At 37.7% G+C, this 13,214-nt stretch overlaps 1 protein-coding gene across 1 annotated transcript in view; it reads left to right on the top strand.

The window, feature by feature from the left end:
* Fshr (follicle stimulating hormone receptor) overlaps positions 1-13,214 on the top strand; it is a 151,037-nt gene that overhangs the window by 61,811 nt on the left and 76,012 nt on the right. The window contains exon 2 of the mRNA XM_076832741.2: positions 2,305-2,376. Coding sequence (XP_076688856.2) covers positions 2,305-2,376 — 72 coding nt within the window. The remainder of the gene's footprint in view (positions 1-2,304; positions 2,377-13,214) is intronic.

Here is a 13,214-nt window from a genome sequence, read left to right as displayed (position 1 = left end):
AGGCCCAGGCTCAAAAGCTAACCTTTCTTTTATATGTTTGCATACTTTGGGTTCTTTCTCATTTTTTCCCTTGAGTAACACTTATAATTATTACTTTAACTGTAGCACAAAACTGGTTCCTGTCAGTCCTAAAGTCTGATTTTACCTTCTCAACAAGTACAGAAATTTCTTTAGAGCAGAGCAGAACAAAGCATCCTCTCTCATGATTCCTCACAGCAGGTGCACATGATAGCCAAATGCAGACAAAGGGGAAGAATAAAACCAGTTTGCCTCTGTAGCAGCTCTATCTGAAACTGGTTTCAGGAACACCAGCAGATGACAGGAGACTAAAGTAGTGAATTTTATGCAGCTGTCCTAGTCCACGGTGTTTCATTACAGTTCCTGCCTGCAGACTGCCTTGTGGAAGGTAGAGTTAAAATGGGAAATAAACTAAATCCCTTTTAATCAGTTGTGAAGCAAGGCAAAGCCAGAGGGAGCAAAGACACAGAAAGAATAGTATTCCCATTGTAGAGGTTCCCAAAGGGTCACTTGTAATTTCACCCTTGAGCCTATACGTTTTAGACTGTATCATAGCCATCATTTAGCCATTCAGCTAGTGCTGTGTGCCAGGCACTGTGCTACAGCAGTAACAAATCAAAGGAAAATCCCTGCCCTCACAGAGCTTACATTTTAGTTATGAAAAACAGAGAAATAAATACAAGAATATATGAAACAGAATGTAGAACTATCAGAATTGCTATGAAGAAAAATTTAAGCAGGTAAAGGGGTCAGAAGCCATGTAGGATAAAATGTCTTTTTTTTTTTTTTTTTTTTTTTTTGGTACCAGGGATTGAACCCAGAGGCACTTAACCACTGAGCCATATCCCCATCCCTATTTTCTTTTTTTACATTTTATTTTGAAACAGGGTCCTTCTAAGTTTCTTAGGGCCTCACTAAGTTATTGAGGCTGGCTTTAAACTCACGATCCTCCTGCCTCAGCCCCAAGCCTCAGGGTTTACAGGCCTGCACCACGAAGCCTGGCTAATTGTCATTTTAAATAGGGTGGTAAAGGAAAGCCTCATTGAGAAAATGGCAATAGAACAAACTGCATGGCTGAGGGAACAAGCCAGGAAGATATCTGGGAGGTGAATGTTTTAAACAGAGAGAACTGCAAATGCAGAGTCATTAGGAACCTGCTATAACCAAGGAATAGCAAGAGGGTTCTGTGACAAGAGCAGGATAAGAAAAGCGAACTCTGTAATGAAGTGTTCTTTCCTGCTTCTTGGAAGGACAGCCTAACCGCTGCATTTTAGGCCTTACTGTTAGGAGATTATACACACATGTGGAGATGAATCTGGGAATATTATTTAAAGCATACATTGAACACTGTCTTATCAGAGTGAATTATAATGTTTACCAAACTTAAAAAAAAATTTAAAAAAAAAACTGAGGTTAGAGGACTAGAGAGCCAGAAGCTCCTGCAGGGTATTGAAAGTCACTATAAACAATTTGGATTTTTTTCCCTGAGTGAGATAGGAGCTACTACATGGAATTTTTTGGCAGGGTGAGACAAGTTTTTTAAGTAGAAGAAAATGGCAAAATTAAAGATGATGACTGATAGTAATAGAAGACTTTTTTAGATGGAAGAAATTTTAAGATATTTTTCTATTAATGGGAAGAATTTAGTAGTGGAGGGAAGATAGATGGATAAAATTATTAAACAATGAAAGAAAAGGAAATTGCTGTAGTGGTTACCTGAACTAGAAAGAAGAGAAGGAAAGAGATAGAGGATGAATAGCGAGGGCTCTTCTCTGTCAGGACCCTGGACAGTTCTCCATGATATTGGAGGGCAACCTATGGAGTGTTGATGACAGCAAGCCACTTGAGAGCATGAGGACGTTTTCTTCTGTTGTTTTCATTTTCCCTTTAGAATAGGATGCAAGGTCAGTAGAGCATGACAATGAAGGAAGAGGTATTGGGAATTGACATAGACAAACAGAAGCAGCTTCACATAGGGTTAGGAAATAGCATAGAGCAGAGGCTACAAACAAGGCTTATGTCCCAGCCCTGCCATTTACCAGCCATGTGACCTTGAATAAGATTTTTATCTTCCCTAAACACTTCTCATGAAAAATGGGGAGGATAAGAGTGCCAACATCACTGCTTTGTGGTGAGGATGAAGAGAGAGAGAGAGAATATAAAGGCAATCTCAATTACAATGGCAGGCACTTGGTAAATCTTGGCTGTTCACCGGTATTATATGATAGGCACTTGATTACTTATTAATGCATAAGTTGTGATATTTTATATCCACTCTCTTTTCAGGAGATTTGTCCTCACCAAGCTTCAAGTCATTCCCAAAGGAGCATTTGCAGGATTTGGGGACCTGGAGAAAATGTATGTATCAGGCACCACTGTGTGCAAATGCCTCCTGTGGGCTTTAGGGAGCAATCTCAGATCAGATCTACTATGCTACTCTGTGCAGTGAGCCCTCCAGATTGACAGGTTCTGCATCAGTGAATTCAACCAATTGCAAATTAAATTTTTTTTTTGAAAAAAATATGTCTACTGAACATGAACATAATTATTCCTGTCATTACTCCCTAAACAATATAGTATAATAACTATTTACATAGATATACATATTATTATAAGTAATCTAGAGATAGTTTATATGGGAGTATATGAGAGTATATGAAAAGATTACATAGATTATATGCAAATACTACACCAATATGAGAGACTTGAGCATCCCTAGTTTGGTACCTCAGATGGTCCTAGAACCAATCCTTCATGGGGATTTATGTACTCAGAAGTCAAACTGATGTTCCAAGCAAACCATATGCATCTCCTCCCATTTAATTTCCTTACCATGCTTTCTAAGCAATAATGGGAAAGCTTTCCAGGTATGGCTATTGATTGAAATTGACAAAAGTCTACCCAAAAAGTGTTCTTTTTCTTTTTTGTCTCCCTCCACCTCTCTCTCTCTTTTTAAAGGGTTGCTTCCAAAGTCCCTGTTTGTAGAATGTTCATAAACTAAAGCCTAACTCTTCTGCTTATATCCTTTTTCTTTTGGAGATATGTTCTATTATTTCTAGATAATTTGTAAGTGACAGCAAGGTCAAACATTTGTGCTGTCTAGACTTCTTGTTCCCAAGCCATGCACACAGGCAAGTGGTACTTGTCATAAACATTTAAAAGTATAGGCAACTTTACAGCACTGACAGAGATTTCCTTTGGAAAGAGAAGAAGACTACTTCATTACCTCAAACATTCACTTCTTATTAGACTCATTTAATTTAGGGTTTAACCTAGATAAGGTTTTCTCATAGTGAGTTACAGCAGTAAAGAACAGAGCAAATTCACCCACAATTAAATTAGTCCTTTTGAAGGCTTCTGGTCCTTTCTCCTGTTCCATAGGAGGAGGGAGATGGTTCTTTACTGTGTCTCAATTCTCAGGATTCAGGATTCAGAACTTAAATGCCACTAAGTGCAGCAACAGATACAGAATTCAGAAAGAAATCATTTTTATTGCAGTAAGAGAAAGCAACCCTCCAGTTCATTTGTTTCTCCATTTTGAAGCTACTCAATTTTCCCTCTTAGTTCTTTTACCCCCCTCCCCCTTTAAGAATATTACTTGCTGAGGTTTAGGGAATCAAGAAAGTAATCCATTAACAAAGGGAGCACAAAGTGCAGAGAGGGCGATGTGTTTCAGCAACTAAGCCACCCACTTAGAGGAGAGTGGTCAGAATCCAGAGTTTGAGTGTTACTTTTAATATAGACTTACTGCGTGGCCTTGATTAAATCACCTTACTTTTCAGGGGCTTGACTTCCCCATCTGTGTGTTATGACAGAAGTTTCAAAGGTAGCTTATGTGATCAGGAATTTCTATCTCTGACTCAGATGGAAGCCCGGCTTAATACCTGCTTACCTTGTGTTAAGGACCCTCAACACTCACAGGGATTTCACCTGAACAGAACTCACCAGGGAAACCACAGAATTGGAGAACTTGAAGGCATGTTCCTGGATTAGTTAGCCCATTGCCCTGCTAACAGACTGGATGGCTAATGAACACTCATGGGTCCCCAAACATCCCTATAATCTCATAGAGACATATTATAAAGGCAGGAATATCAGATTTGGCAAATAATCTACCTTAAAAATTTTCAATCCAGCAAGTGTGACTGATCCTCACTGAGTGGTCAGCATTCATGGGACCTCTCTGTAGCTGTGTGACTATTGAGCTGAGCTGATGCAGCAATAAGCCAAGAGCCAGAGTGGCTGGATCAGTAACTGAAATTCTTCAAATACAGCTTGTCCATTTCTACTGAATGTCTTTATTAATCAGCCTGTACTGACACAATGAGATTGCAAAAATAAAATAATCTTATTTTAGCATGTTTTTCATCTTAAGGCATCCTTTAGCAGGGGATGAATTGAACTCTCAGGAAACTGTCTGTATCCCTTAGTCACCAGACGTACCTTCACTCCATTGTCTCACCTTCACATTCTTGGTTGCTGATCAGTTCTCATCTCCTTCCTAGATTTATCTCCTTCTTTCTACTTTTTAACCAGTTTCCAGAATTAGAAAATATTGACTTTACCTTCAACATCTCCCTCTTCACGAATCACAGTCTTTATTCATTCTGCCCATGAGACCAAGTTATCCTATACTTTACAAAATATTTTTTAAAGCTCTCTATAAATTCTGCCTTCCTACCATGCTACTTTTTCCTCTTTCTTCATTAAGGTCATTCTTCTGAAAGAATAGCTTGCATTCATTGCCTCCCTGATTTTCTTTCAATCACTGCTCAGCCCATGCCCACTTGTTTTTCAACACTATTAAATTAGTCTGTCAAAGATCCCAACAATACTATGGTTGCCAGATCCAATGACTCCTACTGGGAGGATGGAAGGAAAAAAAATGATAAACATAAGAGTCTTTTATCAGTGCTTGGCACACAGTAAGCACTCAATAAATGTTTAACTAGAAGTCCTGCTAGTAGAATCCTATTCAGATGGTGGAATGAGAAGGACATCATTACCCTAGGTGCATGTATTGCTGAACATATGGTGTGACTCTACATCGTGTACAACCAGAGAAATGAAAAGTTATGTTCTGTTTGTGTGCAATGAAACAAAATGTATTCTGCTGCCATATATAACTAATTAAAATTTTTTTAAAATGTTGAAAAAAAGAAATCCTATTCATCTTTCAAGTCTTAGTTTGATTCCAAAAGCCTTCCTCAACTACCCAGGCCACAGAGACCTTTGTCTTCCACATGATAACAGGACTAATTTTCTTTGGAGACACTAGTTGTTTGCCCAACCACCAAGATTTGGTCTCCATTTCCCCCACCCTCAGGCTCCTGTCAGAAGGTCCTTTAAATTTTGTTTGTGGGCCTTTTTCCCTCATTCCAAGTGGGGGTGGGTATCACCAACTCTAAGGATGGTGCCCAGGACTCAGGAGAAACCCAGTTTGAGCATCACATTCTCCTAGCTGCAGTGGATCTACCAGGGGCAGGTGTGTGATGTAAGCAGGACTAAGTCTTAAGGCTTTTATGAGATTGGGTAAAGAAAAGGCCACGTCTTTTTTTTCTGAATAGAATCCTGAGAAGATTTGAAGCCAGGACTGCTGTTGTCATCTTCTCACCAGGGGTGGGACTGAGCAATGGAAATAACAGGAGGAAAATCTGAGAGGGAGAGAGGGAGGGAGGGAGGGAGGGAGGGAGGGAGAGAGAGAGAGAGAGAGAGAGAGAGAGAGAGAGAGAGAGAGAATATGCATGCAAGAGTGAGCCTAAATCCTGAGGACACTGGAACTTGAATAGAACTCTTTCTGAAGCCATTCCTCCTCTCTGGCCATCAAGTGAAATGAGCCATTAAATTCATTTTTTCCCCTTTAAGCCTGTTGGGAGTTTATTTTCTTTAGCCTCTCACAGCAGAAAGAATCTAAACAGATATAATATTCATATCACCTATTTTGTACATACTTCTCAGATATTTTGTTATATATTTTAATTTATAACTATATAACTGCCTATAATATATCCTCAGCCAGGGTTCATATGCCTATCAACTCCTACCTTACTGATCACTGTCATTCATATTATTTAATATATTATTTTTATATTGAGCTATCTTATCTTGTCCCCCTGCTAATTATATTCATTCACTCACTCATAGTTATCCAGGCACTTGTTAGATATTTATTGTATGTCCCTGGTTCGATGCTTTATTAAATGGATTCAATTCAATTCAAGTGTATGATTTAACACTGAATAAAAACAAACGTGCCCTTATCTCTTAGAATTTAAAGTCCAATGGTGTGGTTAGAAATTAAATTATCACATAAATTAAAATAAAATTGCTAAAATGGTAGTCACTCTGAAGACATTGGAGGTGATTTGAGAGAGTATGTAGTCCGGGATTTGCCCTAGCTGGCAAGGCTGTGAAGGGTCTTTCTGAGGAAGAGACATTGACACAGGAATCTGAAGGGTAAGATGTGGCCAACTAAATGAGGGTGGCAAGTGTGAAAAGGGCATTCCAGTCAGAGGGAATAGCATATGCCAAGGCTCATGGTGGGCTGCATAACGTGGTATGTTTCATAAACTAAAAGCTGGCTATGAGAGCAGGAGGTTCAGCTATGTGGGGCTGCAGCCCTATCTGTGTTAAGGATCTCCTTTTTTATGGTAAGAGCAGTGGTAAAGCATGGAGAGAGAGAAAGAGAGAAAAAAAGACTGTATATGTGTGTATGTTGGGGTGATGGGCAGGTATGAAGGATGACACAATCAGATGTGAACTCAGCAGAGCACTCTAGTTGCTATGTTGATCATGAATGGGATCGAGGGGAAAGCAGGCTCATGGACCAAGGCAGCACAAGTAGAAGGCTGTCACTGTTATCAAGTTCTATAGTTGTTTCATCTTGCTAGTCACATGCAAGGTAGGTCCCATCAGTAGTGACATTTTACAGACAAGGAAACAGGTTATAGAGACCAAATTCCCTTTCCAAGTAACACAGAGTATAAGCAACAGAAAAAGATATTCCAGAATGAAATGTGCCTCCTCTGCATGGAATCAGACTAGTTTCTTAGATTGTGAGACCAGACTTCTTTATTTCCTTCTCCCATCAGATCTGCACTTGTGTTGTACTTTTTGAGCCCCATCTGCATCAACTTTAAAAATATTAATAGTATGGCCTATTTCGCAGGGTTATCAAGGAACAGAAATATCTAATCTCAGTGGCACAATAATGGCATTGAAGAGCTTGATTCTCCCCTGTCCATACTTCTCATCTTTATTCCTGTTAGAATGACTGAAAGTACATGCCCCAGCCATTGCAGATAGATAATTCTTCCTTGCTCATTAGCCCAGCCTAACCCATTCCCTCTCCTTCTATCATAAGTTAACAGGGAAAGGTGTCCTTTGGGTAGAACTTGGAACAGAAGCTTTTCCTTTAGAAATGAAATGACCACGGTCCACATCTTAGCTGCCGTCAGTCAACATCGTTACCTCACACCTCCCTACCCTTCCTTGCTTTGGGACTTGCTGGGGAAGAAATCATCAAGCTCTCTGCAACGTGAAGTGGCTTTGCAAAGTGCACTGTAAACTGTTTACATTGTCTTTAATTACTTCGGAGCCATATGTCAGCTTGGTATAAAGTGTGAAGATTACACTGACTAGGGTAGGGGAAGTAAGTGACAATGTGGTGATTTATGGTAACCAGAAAAATTATGTATGGAAATGAGTACAATTTAAAAACACATCTACGTGCTATTATAACACTGGAGGGGGAAGAAAAGCCAGTTTATAACAAAATATCATTGAAAATAGGACCGTGATGAATATGTAAATGAGACCAATCAACATCAGCTGAGATATGGTATATGCAGATGAGGCGGCAGCGAGCCAAAAAGTGAACTAGTTCCCACACCATAAATATGAACCATATAAAATTCATTTGAAATATTCATGATAACATAAGGACAAAAAATGTAATCAAGTGATTTATTTGCATATAAAAATGAGAACACTAGTCTGACACTCCACCCTCCAACCCAGATCACTCAGGAAAGAAAAGTTAGCAGAGAGACTTTCAGAGGAAGAGATTTATTGAGTAAGAACTCCTATAAATGCAATTAAAAAGTTGAGGATCCTCCAAATTCTCAGTTCTTTGGGCCCACTCATTACAAATAAAAAGAAAAGAAGAAGAGAGGAAAGAAATTAGCTTTGCCTTTTCCAGCTTCCTAGTTAGAGGACCTGAGCCCCTTTTACACAGAACTTCTGTGATTCTGAGAGGTGATAGGCAAAGGAACCTTGAGTCCCACTTATTGTAAAGCAAGAAGAAGCAGCTGAGAGCCAGTCTACATGCTGGTTAAACCAAACAGGAAGAGGGATCTGAGTCTCTGGGCAGAACAAGGATAAGGAGATTCAGTGGTTTTCATTTCAGGTTGAACTTTAGCATCCCCTAGGGAGTTTTAAAATAATTCTCATGCCTGAATATCATTCCCAGAGACTTTTAAAATTTCCTTTTTTGGAGGGAGGGGTGGCAATACAAGCAAAAATCACTTTTTAAAGCTTTCTTGATGATTCCAGTGTCCAAAACTACTAAGGTAGATAGTAGTTAAGTCTGAATCCAATTTATACAAAGAACATGCATGAACATGCACAGTATAGGTATGGTAGAGCAGAATAAATAAAGTTGTTGGCAGGAAATTGGCTAAAGAAGAAGCTGGGGTTGAAGTCCTAGCACATTATAGGTCATAGAGACCAGTTTAGGTATCATAGTGTGATGAAACTTAAACATCATCACCTTGGTTGCTCTTGAGCAACCAAGGGAAATTATCTAGTTTGCATTTTTGCTAAAGATTGCTCACACATACAGAATTTTATTTGCTGACATTTTAAAAGGATTTTTCTATCTGTATTTGTGGGGATATTAGTTTACAGATTTCTTTTCATACAATTTCTTTGTTTGGTTTTATGATACTTATGTTTAAAAATGAGTTAGGCAAAACCTCCTCACTAGCTACATCCTGAGAGAATTTGTTTTATAGAATTTAAGAGGGAAAGAATATTTTTTGCCCACAAAAATCAACTTGATATCTGTTGAGGGGTGGTGATATACAAAATTTAACTCTAAATGGATCATAGACTCAAATATAAAAAGCTGAAACTTTAAAACTTGAAAAAAGCATAAGAAAATATTTTTATAACCTTGACATAGGCAAAGATTTCTTAAGCAGGGAAAGAAAGCATAAAATAAAGGTGTTATTTTGAACTTTATCAAAATAAAAACTTCTGCTCTTCAAGATACAATAAAAAAATGGAAAACCAAATCACAGACTGAAAGAAAATATTTGCAATCCACAAATATGAAAAAGGACTTGTATCAAGAATATATGAAAATTTCAGAGTTAAAACTAAGTAAGCAATCCAATTAAAAATGGGAGAAAGATCTAGATACTTCCCAGAAGAAAATCTGCAAATGAACAGAAAGCATGTGGGGAAAGAGCTCATTATCCATCATTAGTGAAATGCAATTTAGAAGAAGGATGAAATAACATTATATAGTCACTGGAATAGCATAAATTCAAAACTGATAATGTAAGGTATTGTGAGATTATGGAGCAACAGGAATTCGCCTACATTTCTGGTGATAATATAAAATAATAAAACCCCTTTGGAAAACAATTCTTTTGATTTCTTACATTTTATCCAAAAGTAATAAATACATACTCCACAAAAAGTTTTGTTTAAGAATATCCATGAGAGATTCATTGATAGTACCACCAAACTGAAAATAATCCAAATACCCATTAGCAGGTCAAAGGGTAAATAAATTGTTACATTCATACAATAGAATGACAATTAGTTAAAAAAAACTGAAAAAACTGCTAATTCTCATACAGCAACGTGGATAAATCTCTCAAAAGAGGACTAAACAAAGAAGCCAGACACAAATAACATATATGATTTTATTTAATAATAAACGTATTTTTAAAAATCTAATCTATGATGACAAAAAGCAGCCCAGGATGATGATTTGGATTATTAAGGAAAGAAAACAGAAAACTTTTTATCATGGTGGAGATATTTGATATCTCAATTGTGGTGGTAATTTCAGAATGCATCCTTTTGTACAAATTCATTGAATAGTTAAATGGCTGCAATTTATTTGTTAAATTATACTTTAACAAACTTGATTTTTTGTACCAATAATTATTCGGCACTTATTATGAGCCAGATGCTTTAAGTTAATGTATGCTTTCCAGACAAAGATACTGACACTCAGAGAGGGCAAGCCATCAACACCCAGAAGTGGGTCCTGATGTGGGGAAGCCCAAAGTAGTCTGGTTCTTCCTTTTATACTGGGTTCCTTTTGATGGACATCTATCATTTTGCAGAATTATTCTACTAGGATAAAAGAGGGACCAAGGGGAAGATGAAGGCTGTGAAAACTTCCTTTAGTGTCTTTTATAATTAGAAAAGAGGGATTCTATGCACAAGCACTTGGAACCTCCAAAAATGAGAACCTGGAGTCATTTTCTATTACTCCAGTCACAGAGAGAAGGAATCCTTTTCTTGGAATCTTTTTGCTTTGAAGTACCATTGTGCCAACTCATTTCTGGGCAAAGCTCCTGCTAAGAGTAGTCTTGGTCCAAGGGTTTGCAAACTGAGCTGCCTGTTGAGCTGCAAAATAACTTAGTCAGCAGTTGGGAAATGTAAGAGTTGGGCCAATTAAGTTGTCATTATTGACCCAGGTCAGGCATGAGTTAGTGTCTAGAAAGCGAAAGTCCTTATCTCATTTCCCATTCTCCATAAATATTCTGAAAAAAGTATTTTTGTTGTATTTATTGCCTTAACCAAGAACACAGACTCTTTTTCTTGTCCATTTTTGTGTTAATGTGGTTTTACTGTTTGCATTAAGTCTCGTTATTTTCAACCATTTCTCAGTGGGTCCTTAAAATAAACTCTGTAATATCTAAGAGCTGCCCAGCTAAGAAAGGGAATAATTTATTAGGTTTGTAATTATATGCTTGGCTTTTTTCTTGTTTTCTTTTGTTTCTGCTTTGATCTCTTTTTATTTATTAGGGTGAGGGGTGAGTCTGATAAAGGAACAGAGTTCCTGAAATGCATAACTTTACAGATACCTCCAACCCTCTATTCATTAAATCTCTCCCCACCTGAGTACCTTATGCTTTATCCATGAAGGTATAATAGGGTGTCCTTGACCAGAAAGCATTACAAGGAAAAGAAAAACAGAGGGATACAGGTAAGAGCCACACTGTGAAGGGGCGAGCTTATAGTCGTAAAGCTGGGAGTTAGAAATGGTCCTTTCATCACTAAGATCTTCCGCCATCTTGGCCATCTCATTCTCCATGGCTATATTAGTTCCGGTGATTTCTGCTTGGTGTCTTTCATGGAACAGCTAAGGCTTCCAGGTGGTAAGACTGATAGAGGTGTGATAAGACTCGCCATCATACACAATCTTCTTCCAGGTGAGGCCACCCTTTGTATCTTTGCCCTTCTGACCTTTTTTTGACAAGCCAAACCATGGGAGAGACCTTCCAACATGCTGCATGTGTCAGCACTCACAGATGCACAGGAAAATGAACTGGCCTTTTTCTCTCCCTGCCAGTAACTCAATGTGTGTGTCTACCCAGAGAAGATACAATTAAGTCAGAATAATACTCAAGTTTAAAATATCCTCCTGGCTCTACTCGGAGGACTCTTGCTAGGTTTTTTTTTTTTTTTTTTTTTTTAAGAATGGTATTAAAATAAAAAGTGCAATCTAAAGGCAAGCTCTAATCAATACACAAACTATTTATTTTTATTTCCTCATTTAGTCCATGCCCATCACAACCACATCCATCTGTGCTATTTAAGACTTCATAAGATGCTTAAAATGGTAAAAGACTCAAATAGAATATGGACCCACTCACCTGCTCACCCCGCGTCAACAAATAAACAACCTGAATCTTACATTACTTGACGTTCTCCTGCGGTACTCATATCAGATCCACACTGGCCAGTCTACACAGAAATCAAATGTGTTTTTAGAGTTCAGATGATCCCAGAAGTTAAACAGGCAGAGAAGGAAAAGTGTAAGAGTGAGAAATAAGTGCCAAAAAGCCTAAATGAATAAAGTACAACTTAACCATCCCAGTGGGTCTGAGATTCTGGGCACAGAGATAGCGATTGTTGATGCCAAAAACATGTAATTTTCACTTGGATGTGAGGATGCTTTACAAAGTTAAAAGACTACACAAATGTAAGGTATGAATAATAAAGAGAGCATGTTTGTTCTGATTCCCATTCATAGTGTCTCAGCCCAACCACACACTGGTTACTGATCTTACCTTTTGCTCTTCCTGTGTTCCTCCAAAGCACCTAGCACAAGACTGGGCACAGTGGAGTGATAATGGCAGAGAGAGTCTCTGAATTTGTCAGCGCTATCCCTTGGCTTCTTTCCCAACCTTTCCAAACCTTACCTGCCCCTGGACTTCTTTTATTTCTATAAGACAACTACCACCATTATTTTATTATTATTATTATTATTATTATTATTATTATTATTATTATATCAGTGTTATTGAAGTATGATTAACACATAAAAATTAAAAATATATTTTAGTAAGAAATATATATTTAAGATATGCAATGTTACACTTTGATATATTAGTATACATTGTGAAATGATGACCACCATCAACCTAATTAATGCATATATCACCTCATTTTTATTAAAACAGGTTCTCAATTTTTTACATCTTGTTCTTTATTCTTCTTTCTCAGTAAGGATAAAAGCATCTGAAGCACTTAATGACACCAAAATCTAAGGAGCTCATGAACTGGATCCTCTAAGACAATTTGTCTTTTTTAAAAAACATGAAGTGGTTAATGCCCAACCTGAAGAGTTGAATTGCTAATAGTGGTATTTTAGTCAAAGTGTAAAATGTACTTAAGGAGATTTCCTTTAATACATGAAAAGCTAAATCTTGACTGACTTGTTCAGGCTTGCAATGCCCATGTATACATGAACTTAAATTTGGGGAAGAATGATCTTCCTGCAATCACATTGACATCAGTATTTTCGAGAATGGGTTCCTCATTGCCTGGTGCCAGTTATCATAGTTATTTAAAATTTTAAGTGGGGTCACATACTACCTTCCCTTAAACTATCTTCCCAGCTTCTCTTCACATAAATACATGACTTCTTAGTCCAATCAAGTAGA

This window comes from Callospermophilus lateralis, chromosome 14 (assembly GCF_048772815.1).
Source record: "Callospermophilus lateralis isolate mCalLat2 chromosome 14, mCalLat2.hap1, whole genome shotgun sequence".
In the NCBI taxonomy this organism is placed as follows: domain Eukaryota; kingdom Metazoa; phylum Chordata; class Mammalia; order Rodentia; family Sciuridae; genus Callospermophilus; species Callospermophilus lateralis.
This window is presented reverse-complemented; position numbering and strand designations above follow the sequence as displayed.